At 53.1% G+C, this 14,923-nt stretch overlaps 1 protein-coding gene across 2 annotated transcripts in view; it reads left to right on the top strand.

The window, feature by feature from the left end:
* Positions 1 to 13,349, top strand: part of VAV2 (vav guanine nucleotide exchange factor 2) — a 121,842-nt gene extending 108,493 nt beyond the window's left edge. Inside the window, exons 15-28 of one of the 2 annotated variants that reach the window (XM_063410085.1) lie at positions 897 to 1,006; positions 1,717 to 1,818; positions 1,917 to 2,005; positions 3,240 to 3,256; positions 3,570 to 3,591; positions 4,753 to 4,880; positions 5,062 to 5,136; positions 5,682 to 5,734; positions 6,408 to 6,524; positions 6,644 to 6,731; positions 6,824 to 6,947; positions 7,793 to 7,879; positions 10,175 to 10,329; positions 11,351 to 13,349. In XM_063410085.1, coding sequence (XP_063266155.1) covers positions 897 to 1,006; positions 1,717 to 1,818; positions 1,917 to 2,005; positions 3,240 to 3,256; positions 3,570 to 3,591; positions 4,753 to 4,880; positions 5,062 to 5,136; positions 5,682 to 5,734; positions 6,408 to 6,524; positions 6,644 to 6,731; positions 6,824 to 6,947; positions 7,793 to 7,879; positions 10,175 to 10,329; positions 11,351 to 11,398 — 1,215 coding nt within the window. In that variant the 3' untranslated portion in view covers positions 11,399 to 13,349. The remainder of the gene's footprint in view (positions 1 to 896; positions 1,007 to 1,716; positions 1,819 to 1,916; positions 2,006 to 3,239; positions 3,257 to 3,569; positions 3,592 to 4,752; positions 4,881 to 5,061; positions 5,137 to 5,681; positions 5,735 to 6,407; positions 6,525 to 6,643; positions 6,732 to 6,823; positions 6,948 to 7,792; positions 7,880 to 10,174; positions 10,330 to 11,350) is intronic. The other variant, XM_063410084.1, reaches the window with a different exon arrangement.
* Positions 13,350 to 14,923: the final 1,574 nt, after the last annotated feature.

Raw genomic sequence — 14,923 nt, 5'->3', positions numbered from 1 at the left:
CATGTTGGAGTCTAGAACATCCCTCTGGCCACCCTGGAGGGTTTGGAGACCAGACAGGGGGTCTGGGATCTGTCCAGGGGGGTCAGTTAGACCCACACAGATCCCAGGAGGACACTGACTCTGATTCCTGTCCATGGCAGTGAACACTCACATGCAGGAAGAATCACAAATCCTAAGAATTTAAAATAAGTAGTGGATGGTTTATTATAGAATATAAATATAGAAATTAGGATTCTTAGCATATGGGGCTGAGGAGACAAGATGGAGGAATTGGGGAGTGGCCCCTGTGCTCCTTGTTCTTGTTCTCGTCCCCCGTTTTCTGCTGAGTTGGATCTCAAGGATTGGTTTAGAGTAGAAATGACATGTTAGCATAGGTAGTAGGTATTGGTAAAATTTTGTAAATAAAAAATACGTCTCGGACAGTGGTTGGGTCAGGGGTACTGTACATAAGGTGTGGGGCTCTCTGACCCGCCCAGTCCCCCGCGTGTCCTGCTCTGCTGGGGACGCCCTGCAGAGCTGGGACAGAACTGAGATCAGGGACCCTGCCAGGGAGGCCTGGCAGAGCTGGGACAGAACTGAGATAATGAAGAATAAACAACCTTGGAAATGTGCACTGGGGACTCAGCTTGTCGTCTCTACCTCTGGTGTGAAACACCCAGGGCAAAGAGAAGCCTGAAAACCTGATTAACTCTGGGAACAGCAACCCAGGGGAAACTCCCAGGGAACAGCAACCCTGGGGGAACCTTAGTACCATGGGGAACACCAACCCCAAGGAGAACCTCAGGGAATCAACAACCCTGAGAGGGGCAGGGACAGGCACTCAGAGCAGTGCCTGAGGCGTGTGAGGGGATGTGTGGTGTGCTCTGCTGTGAGATCAGCTCTCTTTCCTCTTGCAGTGGTCGTACGGCTTCTACCTGATCCACCTGCAGGGGAAGCAGGGCTTCCAGTTCTTCTGCAAGACTGAGGAGATGAAGAGGAAGTGGATGGAGCAGTTTGAAATGGCCATGTGAGCACGAGTGGCTGCTCTGGCCCCGGGTGCAGATGGCAGGAGTGGGGGAAAAGTGTCCTGGGCCATCAGGTCCCTGCAGAGCAGCTCTGATGGCAGAACCTGGGATGGGGAAGCTCATGTGGCCTTGCTGGATGAGCCCCAGTGCAGAGGGGGCTTGGAACTGTTCTCTGAGCAGCCCCACCAAGGCATCTCTGGAAGCAGATTTTATGTCTGAAATGGAGATGGGATATTTGGAAAGAATTCTCCCCTGTGAGGGTGGGCAGGCCCTGGCACAGGGTGCCCAGAGCAGGCCCCGGGATCCCTGGCAGTGCCCAAGGCCAGGGTAGATGAGGCTCGGAGCACCTGGGACAGTGGAAGGTCCCTGCCCATGGCAGGGGGTGGGATGGAATGATTTTAAATGTCCCTTCCAACCCAAACCTTTCTGTGATTCTCTGGAAGGACACCCCACCCTGGAGCAGGGGGAGGATGAGGAGGGAGGGTGGTGCTGCAGGACCTGGTCCTGAGCAGAGCAGGGCTTGGGCTGGTGACTGACTCAGGCCAAACCCGTGACTCTTGTCCCAGGGGAGGGTAATGAGCAAAATCCTCTCTCCACAACCGAGCCCTGATCTCCTTTCACGTTGGATTTCGTGTCTGTGTGGTGCCCAAGCTGACTGAAATGCCAGCAGCCCCTGGGGACAGGCTGATAACCCCCAGGTCCTTTCCCTCAGGTCCAACATAAAGCCAGAGAAAGCCAATGCAAATCATCACAACTTCCAGATGTACACATTTGAGAAGACAACCAACTGCAAGGCCTGCAGGATGTTCCTGAGGTGAGCAACAACTGCTCTGCAGTAAAACAGGGACAGAAAAATCTCCAAGCTGAGGCTGGGTTAGGATTTTCTGACTTTTTTTTGTTTTTTTGGCACAGAGGAACCTTCTACCAGGGCTATCTTTGTCCCAAATGTGGAGCAGGTGCTCACAAGGAGTGCTTGGAGATTATTCCTCCCTGCAAGATGGGTGAGTTATTTCCTGAGCAGCTCATTGCTGCACGTGAATGATCTGAGAAATTCACTCTGTAAAGCACTGATGTTTGTTAATGCATTAAAAAAATACAAGTATGCTCCCACCCACCTGCCAGGGCTGCAGTTGGCGTTTTCTGGTGGTTTAAAATACAAACAAAGCAGCCCAAATTCTCCAGAACAAAGAGCTGCATCCCGTGGATGGCAGGGAATCACGGCAGCTCTGTGATGCTGCAGCTCTTGTGGGTGGGCATTTAAGAGAGGTGATCATTCTTCATCATTTAACAGTGAAAGCAGGAGGGTCTGCAGCAGGGAGAACACTCCTGATGAGGAGAGAGCCCATTCTGGACCCCAAATGTCCCAAAGTACAGCAAAAATTTGGGCAAACTTGGGACTAAACTGGGCCAAGCTGGGGCTCACTGTGCTCACCCGGGGCAGGACCCTGGGGATGCTCCAGGAGCTGTCTCAGGGTGGCTTTGGAGAGGTTTTGGGTGGGGAATGGAGAAAGGAAGAAAGAGAATTGCAGACCTTTGTGGCAGGGAGGAGATGCCCCTGCCTGGCTGCAGTCACAGCCCAGGTCTTGCCCCACTGTGGGGAACAGTAAAGGTCAGAAGATTTTCAGAAAGCTGTGGAAGCAAACCCCAGAAACAGAAAGAGCAGAAAACTTGGAGCTGGCTGCCTCTGCAAAGTCTTTAAGTAGAGAAGGTAGAGTAGGACAGCAAGCAAGGACATGAAACAATCGTTTGAGTTTTTTAGGCTTGGCTTGGATAGATCTTAAGACTGCAGAAAAATCTGCTTAGCAAGACAGTAGAAGGTTTTAAGCTTAATAATGGATTATTGTGTGTTGTTAATAGCAAGCACACATGCAAACACTGTTTGAGGCAGGTGTGCTCTTACTGACTGGCTAGAACAATTGTCTGTGAGCTTTAGCAGTATGCTGTTGGCTGGGAAGTGTTTAAAAATGCCCTTAAAAATTTTAAAAATGTTTAAAAGGAGACCTTTGGCTGCTGCTGGAGGACATGGGCATTGCCACCTCTCAGTTGTCCCACCCTGCAGTGAGGCTGATACCTCAGTAAAGCTTGTGGAAAATATCCCATTTGTGCAAAGAAGTGACTCAGGTGACCCCACCTCTGCCTTGGGCTGCTTTGTTGGTACTCAGAGCATCAAGAGAAACAGAAAATTTGGTTTGTTGCCTGTTTAATTAACCCCTTATCCCATCATTTCTCTTGCAGGTTCTTCAGCAGACCAGGTATGTGGCTTGGCCCTTTTCCTCTCCCTGCTGTGTCCCTGTCCAGTCTGGGTGTGGGCAGCTCATGGGGAGGGCCAGCACTGTCCTCAGAGGGGTCCCAGGGGTCTCAGTGGGACAGGACTGGGACCAGTGGCCTCCTCCCCAGCCTGAAACTGGCCCAGTTTAAGCAGCACCAGAGCCCTCAGGAGGTGCCAGCATGGGCTGGGGGGTACCAGGGGGATTTGGGGAGAGGTTTTCTCATCCCTGTGGCCTCAGGTGGGTGAGAACTGAGGCTGCTGTGTCCTCACTGAGCCTTTCTCCTCTTTCTTTGCAGGATCCACTGGGTGCAGGACCTGGTAAGGGCATTGCTGTGGGATGGGAGGGCAGGGAGAGGCTGTGGCTGCAGGAATCCCCAGTGCTGAGTGTGTGGGAGGGGGAGGATCCTTCCAAAGCCAGGAAAGAGCTTCAGTACCTGCAGAAGGCTCCTGTGCACCCTCCTGGGCAGCGATGGGGCTCTGGGGAGTGTCCTGTCCCTGCTGCCACATCGTTTTTTGGGTGCCCTCGTGCCCCTGGCCAGCCCTGCTGGGCCAGGAGAGCTTCTGCCCATCCCAGGAGAGCCTGGCACAACATCCTTGTGCCAAAGCAGCCTCCAGGGCAGACCAGGCAGGTTCTGGCAGGGAGATTTGTTGCTGCTGGGGAGCACCTTGCTGCTGGCACGTCCAGGGCCTCTGATGGGGGTCAGTCACAAAGGTTACTGCAAAAACTTTTATCTTCCTGTGTTTAAAACTTGCCTGGACAGAGCTCTGGGCCTGCCCTGCCCCTGCTCTGGCTCAAAGGAGAAGAACAATTTGTTTTTGTGCTGTTTCTGATGGAAGGAAAGCCAAGCCTGGCAGAAAAGAAACCTGAATCGAGTTTGTGGTTAAAAAAAACCAACAAAAACCAACAAAACAAGCACAGAGTGCTCTTGCTGGGAGGGGAGAGGCAGAGGTGGGGAGGCATTTTGAGGATAAACACTGTGGGTTTGCTGCAGTGGGGGAAGTTTATTTAATGTGCAATTGTTGGCGAGACAAGTGGACTTTGACTGGGAGCTTCAGGGGCGTTTGAGTCCCAGGTCCAGCTGAGATTCAGAGCTGGCTGAGTGTCCCCTGGTGCCTTTTGTGGTTGTGGTGTCACTGCTGAGCCTGGCAGGGCTTGGTGCTGGCCAGGCATTGCCTGGCAGGGGCTGCTCTGCCTGGGAGAGGCTCAAATCCAGGTGCAGGGCTGGGAGCTGCAGCTTCAGCTTGGCTGGGCCCTCCCTGGGTTTATTTTTGCTCAGGGAACTCAGTCATGCATGGAACTGCAGGAGCCAAGAACATTCACTGTGGACACCATTCCTTTCTGCTTTCATGTTTCCTGCCCCTGGATCCTGCCTGCTGTGCTGTGTCAGGGGATGAGGAGGAACAGGCTTCAGGAGGGTTTGTTTGGGTTATTTTTTTCAGCAGGGACAAGGTTGTGAAACTGTTTTGTTTCTCTGCCAGGTCCTAAAATGGTGGGGGTTCAGAATTACCATGGAAACCCAGCCCCTCCAGGGAAGCCAGTGCTGACCTTCCAAATTGGGGATGTGATCGAGCTGCTGAGGGGGGACCCCGACTCGCCCTGGTGGGAGGTGAGACTGATTCCTCTTGGGAAACTCCTGGGAACTTCCAAACCACTCACTTCTGCGTTGTGCCTTTCCTTTGAGGGCTTTTCCTGGAGCAGGGGTGTGCTGGGGGTTGGGAGGCAGCTTGGGACCAGTGCCCCCAGTGCCCCCAGTGCCCCCCAGTCTGATGCCCAGCTTGGCTTTGCAGGGGAGGCTGCTGCAGACGAAGAAGTCGGGTTATTTCCCCAGCTCCTCAGTGAAACCCTGCCCCGTGGATGCCAGGGTAAGTGCCAGAGAGGAGATGCAGCTGGGTGAGGTTGTCCCTGTCGCTGTTCTCAGCCTTCTCCTGGAGCCCTCAGTCCTTCCCTGGACCTTCAGGGAGTTCTCTGCCTCTCAGGGAAGGTGGATCCCTCACCCCACAGCTGCAGGTGTCAAGGCAGGGCTGTCCCAGCCCTGTTCCCAAGGCTGGGGTTGGCATCATCAGAGCCAGCTCTGTTCCTGCTCAGGAGCAGAGCGCTCCAGATCATGCCCAGTGCAGGAAAACTGCACTCGGTTTAGTTTAATTGCTTTTAGCTGCTTGCTGTAACGTTGTCAGCTGCTTCCCAATTAAAAACCACTCAGGTAAATGAGCAAACACAGCCTGCTCATCCCAGCGGGGAGCTGAGAGGAGCGAGATGCTCAGCAGCAACACTGCCCTCCGCTGCCCGGGCCCAGAATCCAGGGCTGGCTGGGCAGAGGGAATCCTCCCGTGGAGAGGAGCATCCCACAGGTGATGCTCAGCCTGAGGAGCTGCTGCTTCCCCACTAATGAGCAATTCTTAATTTGCAGCCCCCCAACAGCCGGCCGCCCTCGCGGGAGATCGACTACACGGCGTACCCGTGGTGAGTGAGAGGGCAGGAACACAACCCAGCCTTGCCTGGTGCTTGTCCCTTGCTCAGGAATCCACTCCAGGCAGGAATTCCTAAGGCAGGCCAGCAGTGCTCTGCTTTCTCTGCGGCCCTGGAGCAGCTGCCACGGTGGGGTCTGGGTGTTGAAAGCCCTGGCAGCAGCTGTGGGGATTTCTTTGCTGAAGGAGAGGGTCAGAGGCACAAAGAGAGGTGCTGGTTTCTCTTCCCGTGTTCTGTGCCCAGAAAATGATTGTGGCAGGAAGGAGGCAACTCCTGCCTTGGCAGGAGAGGCTGTGCTTGGCTTGCCTGCTGCTCCTTCTCTCCAGCTCCAGCCAGGTTTACGGATTCGTGGATGTAAATTATCCCTGCTCTCCAGCTCTTGCTGAGGCCTCATTAACCTGGAGACTGAGTCCCAATTAGTGGGTTTTTCCAGGTGTCAGGTGCTTCAAAGGGAAGAGGCTGCCCTCTGTGTGGTTCAGTGGCTCAACAGCTTTTTGTGTATCTCAGGGCACTTTCCTTCCTGCTCAGGATATTTGGGATGTTTCTCCACCTGCCTCGCAACCTGCATGCCTTTAAAAAAGGTGTCTCTTTTCATCCAAAACGTGCCTGCTTAAAGCTACAAGTTCATTTTAATGAATTAAATGAACTAATTAACCTCTGGGCTCAGGTTTGCAGGGAACATGGAGAGGCATCAGACAGACAACCTGCTCAAGTCTCACGTCAGCGGCACCTACCTGATCCGGGAGCGGCCGGCCGAGGCCGAGCGCTTTGCCATCAGCATTAAGTGAGTCATTCCCCATTTAGGAATTCAACAATTCAATTTTTCTCACTCACAAAGGACGACCCAGGGCTGGAGCACGTGGCTGTGGGGTTTTTTTTGAGTGCCTTTGCTGTCGTTGGCAGGTTCAACGAGGAGGTGAAGCACATCAAGGTGGTGGAGAAGGACAACTGGATTCACATCACGGAAGCCAAGAAGTTTGAAAGCTTGCTGGTGGGTTTGTGTTCCCTCTCTGTGGTAGCACTGTCTCTGCAAGTCATGCAGGGGCTGGCAGAGACAGCCACATGCCTCTCCTTCCTTCCCAGGAGCTGGTTGAGTACTACCAGAGCCACTCACTGAAGGAGAGCTTCAAGCAGCTGGACACCACACTGAAATATCCCTACAAATCCCGGGAGCGCTCTACCTCCAGGACCTTCACCCGCTCCCCAGGTAAAACCCAGCTCGGGTGGCAGGGAAAACCTGCCCCTTCCAGCCAGCTGGAGGAGCAGAGGGAGGAATTTACAGCTTCACTGTAGGGCTTGAGTTCCTCAGCTTGCAGAGAAGTTCTTCTGGGCTGGTGGCATTTCCAGGATGGGTCTCACTGGAGGGATCAGGGGGGTCTGGGGCTCTCTGGCACTGCTGCTCTCTGAAGGGACAGGTTTTGCTGGGACAGGCTAGTTCCCCTCCTGTGGTTTGCCCACCCTCTGGCTGGGAGCAGGGATGTGATGTTCACTCCTGGGATTTATCCTGTTTTTCCCACCCACGAGAGATTTTTGTGTTTTAATGGATCCAGTGTGACTTGGGATGGTTTGAAGCCCAGTGGGATTCCTTTAATGGAGGTGATGGGTGAAAGGGTAAGTCTGTGTCTAAAAGGAAAAGAAAGGAAAAATCAAAATAAATGGGAAGAAAAAAGTGCAGTAATGCAAGATGTTGTTTTGTCCAAAAGCCTGAGTGCAGAACTAACTGCTTTGTGGGGAAAGATAACTTTTAAATATTTTTCTCCATGGTATATTTAGAAAAGAATACCAAAGGAAGATAGGTTTTAAAAGTTGGTTTAATACCTTTTTGAATTAAATACAAGCCCAGGATGGATTTTGAGCCCCCAGTGGCTGTGGGGCTGTGGCCAGACCTTTTCTCAGCTGTCCCAGCTCCGAGCCCCTGCACAAGACCCTCTGCATGCTTTGCCCTGTATCCCTCCATCAGCTTTTAAAACATTGTGCCTTATAATATTTTATTTTAATTTCCTTTTTAATGCGTGTTCTGCCTCTTTCTGTTTCTCTCTAACCTCTTTGCAGCCTCCTGCGCTTCCTACAACTTTTCTTTTCTCAGTCCTCAGGGCCTCAACTTTTCTTCTCAGAGTTCCTCCAGTCCCTTCTGGTCAGGTACCAGTGCCTCTCCCTGCTGGAGGGACCTGCCACCATCCCCAGCTTGAAAGCCATCAGCAGTGGGACCTGCGGGGTCCCCCCTGTCCCTCCATCCCCACAGGCAGTTCCCCAGTGCTGCCCTGGGAAATAAATTAATTAGGTTAATTAACCATGGCGTGGTTGGCAGTGAAATCAAGGCAGGGAGGAGATGGACTTGTTGCTGTTTGAGAAAAGGGGCGAAAATTAACCAAAACAAAAAGTGGGTGTAGCACTTTGGGATCTCATGATGTACTTCAAGCTCGACCTGCTTATCCCGTGTGTCTCACCCAACATCACACCCTGTCCCAGTCTGCTCCTCCCTGTCCTCCAGGAGAGCATCCCAGTGTCCTGCAGGGTTTGAGCTCTGGTGTCTGAGGCTGCTCAGAGCCCCTTGCTGAGGGGACAGGGACACACCTGAGCTGTCAGGTGTGTTTTGGGGCTCAGTGTCCCTGCAGTGGTGAGAAAACCTTCCCAAACTGGTGTCATCCTCCCTTTGGATGGGATCAGGGCAAAATCCTGCCAGTTTTATTTCCCATTTTTATCTTTCAGTCTCTCCTTTAGGCTGGACAGAGAAAATCACCAGCAAAGCCATATGTGCCTTCCTTGGTGCCATTTTTGGGAAGAACACTTAACTTTTCAAGCATAAATCCGGGATTTTGAGATTCTCTAACTGCACAGAAAGTATTGCAGGAAGTGATCTGTGCAGCAAGGGGCTCTGAGCAAGCTCTTGATGAAGGAGCTCAAAGCTGCCGTGGTTTCTGTCCATTCTCCAGCCTGGCTGCCTGGCCAGGACGGACAAACCCCCCAGTGATCACACACTGTGTGTCCAAACCATCGCCATCCTCACCTCCTTCCCCCCCAAGAGCTGAAAACCTGGGCAAAGCTTTCCCCCAAACTTCGTTCAACCTTGGTTTGCACACTTTTAGAGCTGAAATTAACCCTTGGAAATCCTGGGAGAAAGAGGGGGAGTGAAACACAACATCCCCTCAGGGTGTTTATTTCATTTTTTTTTGTGAACTTCAGAGAAAGTGCATTTTTCTCCTCCTCTGCCCGTCCCATCCCTCCAGTGTTGTTCTCCAGCCTTTTTCCCCATGCCCAGACCTTGGGGCAGGAATGCTGAGTGCTGCCCCTGCCTTCCCCCTCCTTGTGCTTCCCCTGAGCATCCCATGCCTGAAGTGATGGAGATCCTGGGGCTGTGCTGGTGGTGTTTGGCTCCTGAGGTGGCTCCTGGGGTCATCTCCTCACTCCAAGGTTCTGGTCAGTGTTAGGGATGTTGATTTACAGAGTGGTTCCATCAGGTGCTGGGAGCTGTGTGGCAGCCAGACCTGGCACTGAGAGCTGAACAGGATTTTTCCATGATTTCTTGGTTAATGGTTGTGTATTCCTATGAAATCCTTTCTTTTACCACCTCACAAAAGTGCCCCGTGATCCCCACCAAGCCCCTGACCAGCAGAGAGGAGCTTCCCAAACCCACAGGACCCTTCAAAGCCCAGCAGGAACCCAGTTTAACCCCACCCATGTGGGGCTGAGCAGCTCAGGTGGTGCCACCCTGTTGCTTTTTTATCTTCTTTTTCTGCCAGGATCAGGATTAAATGCTCGAGATGGTGTTTCATGTTCGGACTCAGGTGTTTATTAATTCTTATCTATAGTACAGTCTCACAAGCTGTGAGTTCTAGCTGGCAAAGTGAAAAATGCCTCTGTCTCTATCTCTCTACAAGGCCTTTTAGGGATACATTGTCCAGTTGAGAAATGACACCTAGATTATTTTTACTTTTAACCCAATAACCAGCCACACATGGCCCTCAATGCAGGGTTTTCTACCCAATTACAAAACACCACCCAGAGCCATGGAGAAGAAGGTGAAAAGGAAGAACTTAGCCTATGCCCTAAATCCTCCATCTTACTTTATATACATTGCTATATCCTAAAACCTTAAACTCTCTGAAAAAAAAAGGAAAACTTAAACTTTTCCACCCTGTGCTATCACACACTTCTATTCAAACCCCACACCCACAATCCCAGTGCTGTCACTCAATTTTGGAAGCCTTTTCCACACCCTCAGGTCAATGCAGTATTTTCCTGGGGGTCAGTGCCTGTCAGCACAGAAATCCTGAAATTCCCCCAGTGCCCGGGATTCCAACACCACCCCTCCATCCCAGCGGCTCCAGCTCTTGGTGCTGTGATGGAAAACCCAGGTTGAACCTCTGCAAGCTTTCCCCAGGCTTCAGCCAGTGTGGGGCTGTCCCTGACCCGCTGTGCTCTGTCCCCTGGCAGTGTTCACCCCCCGGGTCATAGGCACGGCCGTGGCACGGTACAACTTCGCGGCGCGGGACATGCGGGAGCTGTCGCTGCGGGAGGGGGACGTGGTGAAGATCTACAGCAGGATTGGAGGGGACCAGGGATGGTGGAAAGGGGAAACCAACGGAAGGGTGAGTGCATCCAGGGAAATTCCTGCTCTGGGATGTCCTCCCTGCTGTCAGGACGGCAAAGGGAAGGGGGGATGTGTCCCACGCCAGCTCGTGTTGCTGTAGGGCATGGACAAAAAATTAAAGACTCCAAATATTTCAGAAGGCAAAAGGCATAAAAAACCTCAAATTGTCTAATTTTATAAGGTGTTCTGATACAGACTTAACATGATTGGTGAACAGGACTGACACCTTCCCAGTCTCATTGGTCAAACTAGAGAAACACCCAAAGTGTTTTTCTCTGAGAACCAGAAGGCAACACACCACCTGCAGAAAGATTGTTTTGGGAGAGGATAGTTGTTCTGCCAAGATTGTTTTGGGAAGAAGCTTTCCTAAGAAACTTTTCTCTTGAGAAAGGAGTTAGGAGCTACCAGCAGGCTAAAATCTCTCAGGCCCAAAAAATACCAAGCCTACAATCCGACTCTTTCTTGGGTTCTGGGTGGGCTGTCACCTCATGGGAGCCACCTCTGCGTGGCCATTTGGTGCTTTGTGACAGTGACAGTGATAGCCAGGGCACACAGGTGGATGGGAGCATGTGGTGGGAGGGTCTGATCCTCCCTAAACCTGCCCGTGGGGGATGTCTGCAGTCTCTGCATCCTAGGAAAACCAGCAGCCTGGTGGCTTGACCTGGGATCCCACAGATTCTTCCTGCCCTGATCCCTTGCAGGCAGTGTCCAAGGTGATGTAGGGGATTTAGCTCCATCCCAAATTAGGGTGATGGCTCACACCATCAGGACCTGGCACATCCAGGACTGGGAACAGCACTTAAGGGCACAATGGAACAATCCCAGTGACAGCACAGGAGCTCCTCTGTAAAACCACAGACTTGGAAGAGCCCCACAAGGATCGTAGTGTCCAACCCCTGGCCCTGCACAGGACCCCCCAACAATCCCTCACTGTGCCTGAAGTGTCCAAATCCTCGAATTTGGACAGGCTCTGTGCTGTGCCCCTCCATCTCCCCACTCACCTCTCCTGTCCCTTGCAGGTGGGCTGGTTCCCCTCGACGTACGTGGAGGAGGAGGGCGTGCAGTGACCGCGGCCGTGGCCGCTGGAAGTCGTCGAGCGCCCGGAGCCGGCAGCTGCAGCCCGAGCACGCTGTCCCCGTGCTGGACACCCCCAGGACTGCCCCCGCAGCCCCTGACGTTCCCCTCCCGGCCCAGGCTGCTCCCGGCCCGTGTACAGAAGATTGCTGGGCTGTGGGACGGCGCTCCCCCTGCATGGACAGAGCTCAGAGACTCGGGGGTGCCCCGCAGGCCGTGGGGGCTGCACCCCTCTGCTGCCACGGGGGTTGAAAAGCCACCGTGTGGGGATGGTGGTGGGAGGGTGAGGCCGAAGGGTTTTTTGTGCCTGGGTGACGATTTTGGGGGGGTTCCAGGGGAGGGAGCCCCGAGGAGACAACGCAGAGCCCCCGCCAGCCCGTTCAGGTGTTGGCCCAGGTCAGGATTTTGGCAGTGGCCCTGGCAGCCGTGGGCAGTGCTGTGGCCAGGGCGAGGGGCGGGCTGGGGACACCTGGCCCAGGAGGAGGAGAGGGCTGTGACCATTTTCACCCTGAGATGTAGGCTGGAATTGGACCTTCAGGTCAGCCAGGAGGGGAAAGAGCCATTTTGGCACCCCCAAGCCCATTTTCTTTACAGTCACCTCAGTCCCACCAGCCGTGCTGCAGGCAGGGGGGTGCCCAGGGAGCAGACTGGTCCCACTGGTGAGCAGGAGGTCTCAGTGCATTGCAGGACTGGAGATGAGCTCCACACAAGGGTTTCAGAGGCCTCCAAGGCACCAGGCACATGCAGAGGATGTGTCCCTGGGTCTGTCCTCCCCTAGCTGGCAGCAGGACCCCCCAAGCCAGGCTGATTTTCCTTGCAGCTGTGACAAATCCCACCTCATGAGCTCAGGGCGAACCCACCTGAATAAGGGCTACGGTATCAAGTCCTGAATGCTGTCCCTGGGCTGGGAAAGCATCTCCTCTCCCCAGCTGTGTGCACTTTTGGGGGCTGGCAGCGTTGCCCCCTGCTCTTCTCCCACAGGCTGTTCCTGCTGCTGTCAAAGGTCCTTGTGTTGTGACATTCCCACTGTGTCCTGAGCCCCCTCAGTCCGAGTCTGCCCTTCCCAAAGTGCAAATACAAACAAAATACATGTGTGGGGGCATGACAGGGAATAACTTCCCTATATGTGAGCCCCAGGAGCTGCCTCCCTGAATTTTGAGCTGGTGCTTCCATGCCCTGGCGTTGTTCTCCTGGGATTTGGGGTATCAGCATCGTGTTCTGGTGTGGGGTCCTGCTGCAAGCCTGGAGGTGCCAGTGTTGGGTGGGTGAGCAGTGCGAGGTTCTGTCATGTTTGGGATGAGAAATGGAAGAGTTTGGATCTCTCAAGGTCAAGGGAATGATGCCAGCTTGGGAATTACACGCTCGGTGACAAGCCCAGAGCCACCCTGCTTTTCCTCCTGGAGCTCTGGGAGTGCCCCCACTCGAGGGGGTGTGAGGTGGGTGCAGACAGGAGGTGACAGGGACACGATGGGGCTCGGGGCATTCCCAAGGTACTGTTTGGTGCTAACCCCTCCCAGCCAGCCCCTCCATGCCCAGTTTGAGGGGAGCAGCCAGCAGGGAGCTGACAATTCCCTGCTCCTGTGCAGAGCAGAGGGTTCCATTCCCATTCCAGAGGCTGTGCTGGGGCTCAGGGGGCGTTTGGGTGGATGGGACACACAAACTCCTGGTCTGCCTCGGATCCTGAAGCCTCACAGCCCCTCCTGTTAACGTGGCCAAGTTTGTGAGGTGGCCAGGGCATCACCTTGGGAGAGCACAGCCCTGTCACAGGGACCAGGGCCCCTCTGTCCCTTACACCCCAAAGGGACCCCCACCCTCTGCCAAACCCCCTCCCCAGAGAGCTCTCCCTCTTGTGTTTACTGGTGTAAAAAACTCGTTCAAAAGAGATTGTTCTGTTTGTAAGTAATTATTCAGCCATTTGCCACAAATATATCTGTGAATAAGAAAGGGAAATGTTTTTTTTTTTTATGATGATGGCGAGAAAATTGTATGTATTATTTTAGTTCGTCGCAGATCATTCGGAATTGCAATGGGATATGTTGGAAAATAATATGTAAATTCCTTGGGTTTTTCCTTTGCACTGCACTAACTGGGGTAGGGTGGAGGGGGTTTCAAGATCAAACTGTTTGTTTAATGGAATAGTTTATAGCTGGGAATTTGGAAATCATTTGGAATAGCTTGTAATGCTGGAATAGAAACTTTTAGCTGCTACTTAGAAACCCTTTTGCATGTGGTTTTTCCAGGCATTTTTAAGTTACAATTCATCAAAGTAAATTCCCCAATGGAAAAAAAAAAAAAAACAACCCCAACAAAATAAAATGTAATTTTGCTGATAGGTTTTCTTTTTTTCCCAGCCATGGTTTTTAATGTGCCAGGGGGTCAGGATCATGTCAGGGTTGTTGTCATTAAAACCCCCTTGGCTGCACTGGGGCTCAGGGGTGGCTTGGCCCATCCAAGGAAGATGGGTGCTCCCAGGGGTGGATCCTTCACGATTCCTGGCATGAACAGTGAGTGTTTTTTCCCCCTCCAAAATCTGGAGTAGATCCCTCCTGCGGTGCCTGTCGGGTTCCTTCTCATTCCTGGAGCAGCTGCCACTGGAGCAGTTGTCCCACCCGGGAGCTTCCCTGTGACTCCTCTCATTTTCCAAGCTGAACTCCTGCAGGGTGAAAGAAAGAGGCTGATTTTCCATGGCTTTTAGTCACTGCTGAATATCATATTCCAGAATCCCACCTGGCCCTGCAGGCAGCAGCGTGTTCCAGAGCAATAAATAAGTTGCACTGTTGCTTAAAAAAAAACCCTGAGGTGTTCAAGAGGCTCCACCTTGAGCAGGGATGTGGTGTCCCTGTGAGCTGCCATGTCATTTAATTAAGAACATTAATTTTTTCCACCCTTGGGAGTCCCCAGTGCTTCACTTTTCCCAGGGTCAGCTGGAAGGGGATGTAGCAATGAGCAGAGGGGTTTTACTCAGAGAATCAGGACGTGAGCTGGGCACTAAATTTTGGATGCTGGTTTGGGAAGGTGCTGCCCAGCCAGGTATTAAGCCTTGGTCCAGGTGCTGACCCTGCCTGGGATAAGCTCTTTCCTCCTGCCTGGGATAAACTCTCCCACATTCACCAGGTATGAAATCCCAGGTTTTGGTCCCTGCTGGTGATGAGCCTCAGCCTGGCCCTGGGTGGGTGGAATGGTCGTGGCACAGCTGAGCTGCCAAACACAGCACTGGAGCCTGGACCCAAGAGCTGGGCAGTGCAAAAATCTGTTCCCATCCTGTCCTGCCTCTGGGGACATCCCTGCCAGCCCGAGGGCTGGGGACATCCAGCCCCTGGGGAGTGGCTGGAGCTGGCAGCCGGGTGCCTCCACAGCGGCTTTGCTCAGCTTCGTGCCAAAATCTTCTCCTGGGGGTTGTTCCTGTGCAGGGCCTGGCAGCTCAGGAATAAATGGGGCATTGATCCAGCGTGCCCAGCCACGGCCAGGTGCAGAAATCAGAGCAGGAACAGCGTTCCAGGGGCATTAACAGGGGAGCA

This window comes from Prinia subflava, chromosome 12, assembly GCF_021018805.1.
Source record: "Prinia subflava isolate CZ2003 ecotype Zambia chromosome 12, Cam_Psub_1.2, whole genome shotgun sequence".
Classification (NCBI taxonomy): Eukaryota; Metazoa; Chordata; class Aves; order Passeriformes; family Cisticolidae; genus Prinia; species Prinia subflava.
Note: the sequence above shows the minus strand (reverse complement) of the source record. Positions and strands in the feature narration are given on the sequence as shown.